Source organism: Hippocampus guttulatus, chromosome 5 (assembly GCF_054856545.1).
Source record: "Hippocampus guttulatus isolate MCC_2025c chromosome 5, RoL_Hgut_1.0, whole genome shotgun sequence".
In the NCBI taxonomy this organism is placed as follows: Eukaryota; Metazoa; Chordata; class Actinopteri; order Syngnathiformes; family Syngnathidae; genus Hippocampus; species Hippocampus guttulatus.
This window is the reverse complement of record NC_141265.1, coordinates 2,698,111-2,710,334: the sequence shown is the minus strand read 5'-3', so window position 1 is coordinate 2,710,334 and position 12,224 is coordinate 2,698,111. Positions and strand designations below refer to the sequence as shown.

Genomic DNA, 12,224 nt, shown 5'->3' with positions numbered 1-12,224 from the left:
GTGGCTTTAGTTTAATTTTATTTATTTTTTTAAGTACATACCTCACTACAGATTCTTTTTAGGGGGTTAATTTAAGTGCTAACGTCATGCTTACAGACAGACCTATTACATACATGTCAATCAATCTTCAGCCCATCTAAGTATCCCTTTATGTGCACCCCACCGGTGTCTCCAAAAGAATGTAATATTCGTACGTGGCCACGTGAGGTCAGTCTTGCACCATTTTATGACTTGCAGTTATTTGTCTCATTCCTCGGACTGATGCTCTCGAGCGGCAGACAATTTTCAAGAATAGAGTGGACGTTGCCAAATTGAAACGCAGAACTTGGTAAGTGGACACACAGTGGTCATTCTTGTCATTGAAAATTCAATATTTACCCCAATATGTCCTTCGGAAGGGAAAATATCAATGAAAAGCAACAATCATTTTTTGTTTGCTCCGTATCTTTATTAGATTTTTAACAAATAACGCAAATGTCTTACGCTTTGTTCAAGTATACTGTTAGTATACATAATGTAGCTTGTAAAACACAGACTGTACCCTCAGAAAACAGAGGGCCAGTTTGATAGCACCACGAACATAAAAAGTACAATAACATGGGATTCACACACACGATTGTACAAACCACATTTTTTTAAAAGAAGCACTAAAGCGAAACCTGATTAAATAGACAGCAAGTTACGGAAAAAGAAACTACACCCATCCACAGTTCTGAGTCTTTAAATAGGGAGAGATTTGAGTCAGGGTATCATTCAGCACACTTAAGAGTCCACAAGGATGTTCTACTCCGGCTCTGGAACATCTTTACACTGTCAAGCACGGTTTGAATACAAATTCAAATCAAATCAAATAACCACACCTGATTCTCACTGCTTTTGGCAACAGGGAGTCATCATCTATTGTGGATGAAGGTCTTTTCACACGTGACTGAAATTTTTCTCGACCATTTGAGTTTAGTCTGTAGTGAACCACTTTCAAAGCGTGAGCACTCAGATCACCAACACCCCCCTCTTCTTCTCGCTCGCTCTTTGAAATTGACAAAGGTCTTGGGACAACGGACAATTCTATGATTTTCATGAGTGCAGTGTTTGAAAAGGGCCTTTTTTTTTTTGCAAGCATGCCCCAGTCCACAAAGCAAGGTCCATCAAGGTACTGTATATCATGGGATAGGTGTAGCGTGGAGGAACTTCAAAAGCCCTGCCATCGACTCCATCAAACCTTTGGGATGAGCTCGAACCAATCTTGGGCGACACCTTCTCATCCGGCAGCAGTGCCCCCTGAAAGTGTCTTCTGGGCGAATGGATGGGGATGAACCCCGATATACTGCAATGCGGACTCCACGCTTTCCTATATTATTAGCTCCTGTTGCGTGTGAAAGGCCTGTTGTCCCAATACTTTTGTCTTCGTTGTGTATGTTGGTGGACCACCCAAAGAGGTTTGGAAGATGGAACGAAGGTGATAGAAAAGAAACGAAAACCAAGGCAAATAAGGAATTGATTTGCTTTGACGACTGATTCTTCTCGCTTGGGCGCAGGCGTAACCGCAGTCGCCTCACTGTATGAAAAATGTCAATTTGGGAAACATGTGGAAGGAGGCACAACAGGCCCGAAAGCCCCCCAAAAAAGCCCTCGCAGTCACCGAGCCCTCGACATGAAACGACACAAGCTTTCAAACAAGAACCCAGCAGGAGGTTGTTTTTCTCCAGCGCTGCACATTCACAAAGAGGTTCCTCATGGCACTTTGAATCAAATTCCATTCCAGCAGCAGCTCTCTTGCAGGCAGGACGCTAACAATGGAGCTGGAGCTGATCTTCTTCTTTTTTTTTTCTTTTTTCTTTTCGGGGAGGAGGTATGCACCCCAGACGGAGACGTGTAGTGGCTGTGGGCTTCAGAGCTTCTCCCTGTTGGAGGGTGACTTGGCTGGTGGCTTTTTACCTATGGGTGACCTGATTGTTGAGGAGTCCCGGGAACGTCTGCTCCGTCTCAGTGCTTAATGAGCCACCTTGCAAAAAAAGCACAGACACACCATCAACTCATTTTTCTTCTCCCTTATTTTGCATCCCATCCCAATATTCGAGATCAATCTTCGAGGAATTTCACATAATTGATGAGCAATATAGTGAGCACCATGCATTTTATTGGTTCATCTTAACATTAGCATACATGTATAATACAGTATATATATATATATATATATATATATATACACACACACACACACACACACACACCGTATTTTCCGCACTATAGGGCGCACCAAAAAGTCTTCCATTTTCTTAAAAGCTCACCGAGCGCCTTAAAATCCGGTGCGTCTTGTGTATGGTCATTACGGTAATGCTTCCAACGTTACAACTTGCTGTTGGTTCAGTGAACTGTGTCGCTGCATTATTGAATAGGTTTTTGTTGCGGCTCCTAAAAAAGGAGAGCTGTGGTGTTGTTTTTTAAAACAGTCTCAACAAATACAGGTACGCCTTTGTCCGTCTCCATGCCTTCTCTTCTTCCGTTCCACTTGAGAGACGTTCAGGGCTGCCTCCGAAAAACGTAAATTAATGATTACTTCAATGAAACTACGAAGAAAATCAAGCGAGGAAATCACAAAATAAATTCTGTAGGGGGGGATATAGAATTTATTTTGTGATTTCCTTCCTCCTTATTTTCAATTTCCGTAGTTTCATTTAAGTAGAGTAATACTTAATTTACGCTTTTCAGAGGTGGTCATCAACGCCCCTAGAGTTGAATGGAAGGAGCGTAGCACCATCTAGTGGAGGCATTGTAGATTGTGCCTTATAATGCGATGCGTCGAATGTATGAAAAAAATTACAAAATAGCCATTCATTGAAGGTGCGCCTCATAATCCAGGGCGCCTTTTAGTGCGGCAAATACGGTATGTAATATTGCCGCTGCGAAAAATTCAATGCACACATCAAGTTGGATGTGGGAATCTTTTTTTCCAAGGGGTTGGATTGGGTGCTGATCCAAATGATGATAGTTTAGCCTTAGGACAACACGAGTATGCCATTTATAAATCGATTCATTCAAATGAATTATAATGTATCCATTCCTCCATGTTCTATGCTGCCATTGCTGTTCAGGGTCATGAGGTCACAGGGTCAAGCTGGAGCCTATCCCAGCTGACGAAAAGCAGACCGCACCCTGGATATTTTCCATCACAGGGCACATTTAGAGACAGACAACAATTCAAGATGCACATGTACACGGGCACCGAGTAGGAAGTGAACCCACACGAGTCAGGTGAGCGCACCACCTCTGTAAACCATTTCGATCCGCTTTATCCTCACAAGGGTCACGGGGGGGTGCTGGAGCCTATCCCAGCTGTCTTGGGGCAGGAGGTGGGGGACACCCTCAACCGGTTGCCAGCCAATCGCAGGGCACACAGAGACGAACAACCATCCACGCTCACACTCACACCAAGGGACAATTTGGAGTGTTCAATCAGCCTGCCATGCATGTTTTTGGAACGTGGGAGAAAACCGGAGTGCCTGGAGAAAACCCACGCAGGCACGTGGAGAACATGCAAACTCCACACAGGGAGGCCAGAGCTGGAATTGAACCCGGTACCTCTGCACTGTGAGGTCAACGCGCTAACCACCGGGCTGCTGCCCCTCTGTAAACCCTCAATGAGAACTCTTATTTACACTGAGCGGAATCTTTTTGTTCAACACACACACAAAGGATGATGAGGGCCACACAAACCGTTACTGCCAGCCGAGGTCGGCCGGGTTCAGTGTTCAGCCTTGAGGGACGACCTCTGCCCTCCCCTCTTCCTTTCATTGCTAGAATTGTGTGTCACTTGAATTTTTTTTCTTTTTTTTTTTAAAGGGTTGTTTACCTCCCTACTGCTTCAAGGCACCGCAGGATAATTTGAAATGCTTTTGTGGAGGAGTAAGACCTTTTCTATTCCAGGGATAATTGGTTTACTTTATCCCAAAACTTGTGGTGAAGGTCTGTGCAAGAGTGCGAGGCCTGCGAGAAGAGATTATAGTTTGTATCGTGGTCGTAAAACTGCGTTCAGTTTGCACCCTTCCAGTAGAATAGCTCTATTATTTTCCAGTTATTTTCGCATATGTCTTCTAATTTAGTACTATATATATATATATATATACCGTATATGCTTATGGACACATCATGTACCTGAAAATGAGATACACTCATGCGGCATCTGCTAGACTTCCATCTGGTGAGATGGAAGTCTACCAATGAGTACGCTCGCCACAAACTACTGCAACGATAAATAACATTAGACATGAAAGTACTACTTTAACATCAAAGTGTGGCGGGGGAGGCGCTACATTTGTCTTCCTGGCATCATTCAAAAACTACACGGCACAAAGTGACAAATCTTTCTTGGAGTGAAAAAATAAGAGTTTGGGAAGTATCTCTTTCTTTCATGCATTTATTAAGATATGGATTCAAAAATAATCCTCCTAGACTTCTGAAGCTTACATGATGACAACAGATAATTTTAATATCTTCCAGGACTTACCATTGTGACAGCTGTACATCCACACGCGATGACCATCATATCGACATCGACATTTCATGACGTTATTGGTGTAATCAGACTCTGGCACTTCGTAGTTTGGATTGATTATTATCTATAAAAAGGATGTGCGAAGGATTTTTCTTTTAATCGTACAATAATATAAGAAGAGACAAAGGTGGGCAGGAAATTTACCTGGAAAATGTAATCTCCAGGCTTTATGTCAGTGATGTCAATCCACTGGCAATCGATGTCATGCCGGTATGTGTCCCAGCAGCCCACAGTGATGCCCTGCTCTCCAAAATTGTCACATTCGTATCTTTTTTCAATGCCTGCAAGAAGACAAGAAAAAAAAAATATGCCACTTAAGTCACACCAAACTTCAGCATTCGTCACACAAGACCTCGGTTCAGCGAGGATATTTAAACTTTGTGTGCATATTGGGCATTTTCTTTGGCCTTTTTTTTTTTTGCTTCTTTTGAGACACCAAATCTAAAAAAAAAAAAAAAATCGCCTTGAGTAACCATAATATGTTTCCAAAGAGGACACTCAAGAAACAGACGTTATTTGAAATAAGCATGCATAAATTCTTAATAATTATGTTGCTTGTATGTTAAACACTCTTGGGTTACTTGACATTTTTAAATGAATTTTTTTCTTCAACGTCAAAAAGCGTAAAAAGAAATTGCAGCGGTATAGCACTTTTGGCCACTTGGGGGCAGCACCTCTATCCAGCCATCCATCCATGCATTTCCTATCCTACTTGGCTTCATTAGGCTAATGAGCTGTAGACTATCCCAATTGATTTTTGGGGAAGCGGTACACCCTGGACCGGTCTTCAGCTTATCTCACCTCCCACAGAAGTACCATTCGCAGTCACATTCAAAGCTATGGTCATTTTTTAGAATTTTCAACGAAATGCAAGTTTACAGACATCCCTCACATCAACTCATCAGTAGATTTTGTTATGTCACAACATTTAATACATCGTCATCCATTCCTGTGTATTTGCGCCTGTGCGGCATTAATATCTTCAGAAAAAAAAATCACCACAAAAGTATAAATCTGAATTTAGAGTCCTATTGAGATAATATTCCTACCTTCATCACACTCGGAGTCCTCCAGACAAAAACTGGCTTTGTGTCCTTCTGCTATTTTGGTTCCATTCAGACTGAACAGGTCGTAGGTAGTAAACACCTCCATGCTGTGATAATGCCTACCGACACATACACAGAGTTTTAACAACAAAGCTCCAACGTAGCACTGTGAATAGAAAAATATCCCGCATCAAAGCAAACGTTGTTAACAAAAGTCACAAACCCTGGAGGGGGAAAAAAAAACCACAATTGGTTTGTATTTTTAAGAAGCTCCTGCTTCCAATTTAAGGTTAATCCAGGGGCACAAGAATGTGCACTTCTCGCCGCGCAAATCAAAAAAGGAACTTGGAATGAGGTTATAAGTGTTTTTCCCGCACTCAAAAAAAAAAAAACGTTTCGCGTGGAGGTTTACATGGCAGAGACAATTCAAACCTCATAGAGCAAACAGAGACGTCTGTAATTAGGAACTGACCTATGACAGTCGTGCCACACCCAAGACTGTCGGTCAGCTTTAGGCCGGAAGTCGGACTGGCCGTTGTTGTGGATCTGGGAGGAGAAGCGCAGCAGCCGGCGGTAGGAGTTGGCGGGCAGTTCTTTGGAGGAGGTGGACAGGCATTCCTCCTCAAAAGCACATTGCAGCATGAACATGGGCCTGTCCTCCATGTAGGTGGTCTGCTCCACCGCCTGAGGGTTCAGCACCAGGTCAGGGGCCGCTGGTGGCACAAGAATGAAGGCTGAAGCAAACGGATGTGCACGGACCGAGTTACACAATTACGCGTGATGGGATACACGTGCCGTAGCGAGCGTCAGACGGACCCAGTTGGAGTCCGCTGTTGTCAAAATCGCAAGTGGAGCCAAAGGGTACGGTACATCATCATCAGCAAGTTTGGTTTCACGCGCTTTGTAAAGCACATTCATTCCAGGTATGGGAGCGCCTCATCGTGCGGTCTTGTCATTTAATTTGAAGTCAAACGGACTTGTGTGGCATTGCCTGCGCAGCTTGTGCGGCGTGTCATATGAGTCATTTTTCAGTTGGATCGAACTGCACCCGTCAAGCAAGACCCGAAATTTCCGTGTAACACCCTCCTGTCGGTATACGGGAAGTGCTTACATAATCAAATGTAGGATGCGTGTCAACTTGGTTGATTATAAGGAAAGCCACTTGCTATTCGCAGGGGATGGTGACTCAGCATTACGGATTTAGGAATAGAATAACAATGCTGCATACTCGCCGCCGAAATAAGTGAAGTCACCAGCGGCCATCTAACAAGTCCGCCGAACTTGAACACGTCGATTTCTACATGCCGTTTTACATTTTTTGTCTCAATGGCAAAAACCGTCTATGGCCTACCGTTGTCTGGGAGAAAAAAAATTGTCAGCCACAATTCATGCTTGTGAGATGATATACTAAGATATCCTTTATTTGTCCCACACTGGGGAAATTTACAGCCTCCAGCAGCAAGAATGTGGGTACAGGGATATGCGCTGCTGGAGAGGCAGCCACTAAATGGAGAAGTTGATTCTTTCAGAGGCTCTCATGACTCCACACTGGTATCCCAGCGTAAAAACAGACACCGATAACAATGTTTTTAGTGAAAAAAATAACAGAAGGTGTCAGTCGCAGTGGCAATGTAAGATGGCTGCCCTCTGGCTTCAACTGCGAGGGGCCTATTTATACTCCATTCGTATATAAATCCGTGGAATACATCTTGCCGCGAGTACTGTATATGACAAATTTCACCTCCAAAGCCTCGACAGTCCTCAGTTCCCCAATGCTTATTGAGTGTTGTTAAAAGAAAAAGTACCGGTAATAAAACACAGTGGTAAACATACCCCTGTCCTGGCTTTTGTTTTTTTAAACGGTAAAGAGGTGAATTTTTCACCAAATAACAGAGGATGAGTTAAAAAAAGAATGCAAATAGGTGACAATTTGAATCGTCAATCGTAAATAAAATATTAAAAAATAATTTTTAAAAAACGAAAGAATAAAGTGTCTTACTCTCAGAGCACGAGACTCCTGCGGCATTGCGGCCACCTCCTTTGGAGCAGCTGAGGTGGGCTCCGTGGTGCAGGCAGTGGGACAGAGACATCTCAGTACCAGAGCAGCGAACTCCACTCATCACCACACTGTCTGCACTCACCTCGCCTTGCCAGTGCCATGTTTCCTGTTGAGAAAACAGACATGATGGTTTAAAAAGAAAGATTTAAAAAAAAAAAAAAAAAACCATACCATCACACATCTCTGGGTCATTTTGGTGCACGGCAGTGACATTTGAACTAAATTTAGCATTGTGTTTCTCACACACCGTATAATCAATTAAATGGGAAGTGCTTGGAATTATTTTCATGAATATACACCAATACTACTTATACCTCATACCTAAACTAATAAAATATTCAATGTGTTCTTTACCATACTGAGCACAGTTTAGGTGGTGAAAATATTGACATGGTTAACAATGGTAATAATGTGTGCTCAACTTGAAATAAGATTAACCGAAATAACGAGAAATGATCGAATCACTGATGAAAAATATCAAAAAATTGGCAAAGTCACTACGCTGAAGCATGAATGCCAAATCTGCCTCAGAGTCAAAAACTTCAAATCATTGCATGAAGCTTTCTTGATAACATTTGCCTGCCCGCCATCCCCAAAATATTAATGTTCGTTTCATTGCAAACTGATAATAAATGATCAGAATGCATAAATGTGAGTGTGAATGTCTGTTTGTCTCTATGTGCCCTGTGACTGACCACAGCAACCAATCTGGCGTGTACACTGGCTCCCTTCCACAGTCAATCGGGATAAGACTGAGTTCGCCCGTGACCCGGAACAGAACAAGCAGCAGAAAATGTTTGCCCACCGCGGTGCAATTTCCATCTGTGACCACTGGAGTGCACTCTGGTACTTCTTCAGTTTAACCAGAAGTCAGATGATTAAAATCACGACGTTAGACTGCCGTTAATCTTCATGAAAGTTGACTAATTGCAGATGCTTATTAAATGACAGTCGAATATTAGGACAGTAAACCAAAAGCCCATCACTGACAGAACCCCTGTGTGTGTGTGTGTGTGTGTGTGTGTGTGTGTGTGTGTGTGTGTGTGTGTGTGTGTGTGTGTGTGTGTGTGTATTAGGAAATAATTCCTATTCCCTGACAAATTGACAAAAAGCTACACTTTAACTGACAGAATGGAATTTGCATGAAATTAGTGATGAGTGGCCCAAATTATACATACATAGTTGTAGCTTTTGATTTGATTTTTTCCGACTCAAATTTGTACTTGAAACGCTGAAATTATGTCAAGAATCCAAATGAATCTTTTCTGATTTATTTTAGTTGAAGTCGGTTCGCATCTTGGACGGTGTCGAACAACTTCCTCCGCTCCATCTCGTTCCTTCGCGCATACCTGGAAAGAATTGCTGGCAAAGCCCAAGCCCAGCTGTCTGCAGACAACCATGGCCTCCATGGTTCCCCAGCCCTCACTGCACACCGTCCCCCACACCAGAGAGCCGTTCTTCTCCACCAGCACTTCCACGCGGCCCTCGAAGGGGTTTCGACCTCCACTCAAACGCAGCTACAGATATGGACGACAAGAAAGGCACGTGGTTTCGGGCTCGTATTCATGAATCAGGTCTCTGATATTTGAGTGTGACACGCAGAAAGATTGCTCATTGCAATACGTCGCATAGACCGAGAAGTGGATTTTGAAGGGCTCCAGTTGAGGTCTTGAAATGATGTAATTGTATCCAGTATAATGGAGGTGTCGCCAATCTTTGGAAAGTGGGAGTTACTTTATGGCTACTGATTAATTTGTAGGGCTACCTGATTGATACACAAAATCTTTTAGTGACATGGCAGTGACCCAGTAAACGTCAGACGATCAACCGGCATGGATACAACGAGATCCTGCGGCGGTTGACGGGAACAAACGCAACAGAAAGCACTGGTGTCCACTTTTCTGAAAAAGTTCCAATGTTGGAACCATTTCCAAAGTGTTTAAGCTCTCAAACACGTATGTTGTATCCAACTTATTCCTGATGGCTCTGATGTCAAAAGAATTATGGGCGCGACTTCCTGGAAATCACCGGAAGTAGCAATTTGTTCCCTTTACTTTATTTGTATCTTTTTATTTTTGTTTCCTTTTCTAAGCTATTGTAAGCCCCCGCAGCATTGAAAAATGTCTGGACACAGCACGGGAACCCGTTGGCGCTTGTGCGAACAGCCAGAAGAAGTTGACACTATGGCTAGAAAAGCAATGTTTTGAACAACGAGGAAAGAACGCTGATAATCGGTACAGTGCCCGGCACCTGCCCGGCCGGAGATGAGGAACGCAGAAGGATTCGTCTGAAAATCTTCATTTGAAACTTTCACTTGAAAAGGTCACCCAGTGACACTCCTTTTCATTTTGCGGATAAAAAGCCCACGTAGCAACACGCGCATCAAAATTTGTGCTTGCGACAACCAGAGTTCAGAAAGCAGCTAAACATGCGATTGTTCAATGTCGCAGGCCATTTTTTGATGTCATCCTCCAACCGCGCTGCAAAGTGTCGCGCGGGATTGAAACGTTTTCTCTTTTAATTTGTGAAAGCCAGCGTTCCCCACATTGTCTTAAAACCGTGACCGTCATAGAAAGACGCCTGGCGCAAACGGTTACCATTAACAAACCACCGGTACAGGTTCGTACTGGAAGTCATGCCCGTACGTAATTCATGCAAAGGCTCTTGGGGCTCGAGGAGAGGATGTTTGAGAAACAAGCCGATGGAAGACAACAAATAAATCTCACCCTCTCCTGGAAGCCCATAGCGGGGACATTACATCTGACAGCTGCATCCTCCTCATGGCTGCAGCCCAGAGACTCCTTGTCGAAGGGACACTCTGTGATGGACTTCTCAAATCCCGAACACTGCACTTCATTCATATGGACTGGGCCCATGCCTTGCAAAAAAAAAAAAAAAAAAAAAAATGTTTGAAAATGACATTTCACGAAAAACGCGTGTAGCCGTCGGCCGCGTAGACAAAAAGGAAACTCCGTTGAAAATTGTAACCAGTGGTATGCTGGGGGGGAAAACGTTTGAGCAGTCTTATGTTGTAGTCATAATAATACACAATACACGCAGGAAACGATTCGCACGCATGGAGGCTTATCCAAAATCTTCAAGGGGTACTTGACTTACTTAGTCATTTTCAACAGTAAAACGTGAATATTTTAGCTATAATAATATAATGTGCTAACTTCGTTATTTTTCATGTACAATTAATACCTTGAGAAACGCATTTTGCCACAAGCTGTCGGCTGAAAATGACATCACAGTTGCTCAGAGCTCAGGTAACGACAGCTCACCTGTTTTCTGGGTTTGGTCATGTGACGTTCGTAAGATGAGCTGTGATTGGTTGTTACATGAGCCCTGATATATGTGGTGTCATTTTCAGTAGACAGCAAGTGGCAACAATTTTAATTGTACATGAAAAATAATGTAAGTTACGTTCTACTGCTGTGAATGGCAAAATAAGTCAAGTATCCCTTTAAATATAAGTCTTTCCCTAACATAGGAGGCGATTTCCACCACTGTAGCCTCAGTGTAGCATCTTTGGGTAGAATACAAGTGGCATTATGTGCATGCTGTCCTTGTGAACTCGACAATAGTGCATTTAAGAGTTATTTATTCATTCTTCGAACCGCTTTCTCCATCGAACCGAAGGAGCTTGTACCTCAAATCATCTTTTCGAATTGAAATGATTGAAAAAGCCATTAATCCTTGGGTGTCTTGAAAGGCGCTTATAAATAAAATCTATTATTATTATTATTATTATAATCTGTTCCACCCCAAAACAAAAATGTTTGAAATGTGTTTTTTGTAAGGAAAAGAAAAACATGACATCATTGCACTTCATAAAATATACAGTAAAGTACTGAGTGTAAAGATTTAAAACAAAGTTTGCCACATTGTTTGCTTCGAATCATAAGATATTAGGCTGCTCTTTCTGCTGTGGGCTTTGGCCACCTGAAGGCAGTATAATACAGAAAAAGAAACACACACGAAGCAGAGCTTCACTGCGGACTCAGTAAGCTCTATCAATATAAGTCAGTTTTTTTCTGCAAAGGATAAGCATTGTTATATTGTCTTTCTATAACTGTTGCTCCACCATTTGTATTTGTAATTTGTTGCTAAAAAAGGTTATTGCATGCCAGTATTCGTTATCCTGTCCTGTCGCATTTTGCATTGTGTGTTAGACATTCCAAAGCTATGTGCTTTTTTTTTTTGAATACACCACATGTAATTGTTTTTGTCTAATTTGACAGGAAACTTGACTGGGAGTGGCAATTAATAGCTTGAAGCATTTTTGGTTTTTTGCGCAGTTGTTCACTGTCTGCCAAACTGCTGAATACTGTGAAGTGACTTGAATTTATTGCCGCCATACAGCGCTCCTATCTCCAATTCAGTCAGAGCGAAGAAACTGTCTGAACGACGGTTCGAATGTTGGAAAATCCTCAAGTTGGGTCAGTGGTATCACACGGCCCCACTGTGTTTGCTTTGCACGGACAAACTTTCCATCAACAACAATCTAACAACTTTTGATGTATGACACACCAACTGCAGCAGGAAGGTCAATCCAATACCTTTA

The 12,224-nt window shown here is 42.6% G+C and overlaps 1 protein-coding gene across 3 annotated transcripts in view; it reads right to left on the bottom strand.

The window, feature by feature from the left end:
* Positions 1-432: 432 nt before the first annotated feature.
* loxl2b (lysyl oxidase-like 2b) overlaps positions 433-12,224 on the bottom strand; it is a 40,102-nt gene continuing 28,310 nt past the window's right edge. For all 3 annotated transcript variants that reach the window (XM_086111265.1, XM_086111264.1, XM_086111266.1), the window contains 8 exons: positions 10,384-10,535; positions 9,007-9,174; positions 7,598-7,763; positions 6,071-6,311; positions 5,602-5,717; positions 4,697-4,833; positions 4,505-4,616; positions 433-2,002 (listed from right to left, as the gene is read on the bottom strand). In XM_086111265.1, the coding sequence (XP_085967391.1) occupies positions 1,932-2,002; positions 4,505-4,616; positions 4,697-4,833; positions 5,602-5,717; positions 6,071-6,311; positions 7,598-7,763; positions 9,007-9,174; positions 10,384-10,535 (1,163 nt within the window). In that variant the 3' untranslated portion in view covers positions 433-1,931. The remainder of the gene's footprint in view (positions 2,003-4,504; positions 4,617-4,696; positions 4,834-5,601; positions 5,718-6,070; positions 6,312-7,597; positions 7,764-9,006; positions 9,175-10,383; positions 10,536-12,224) is intronic.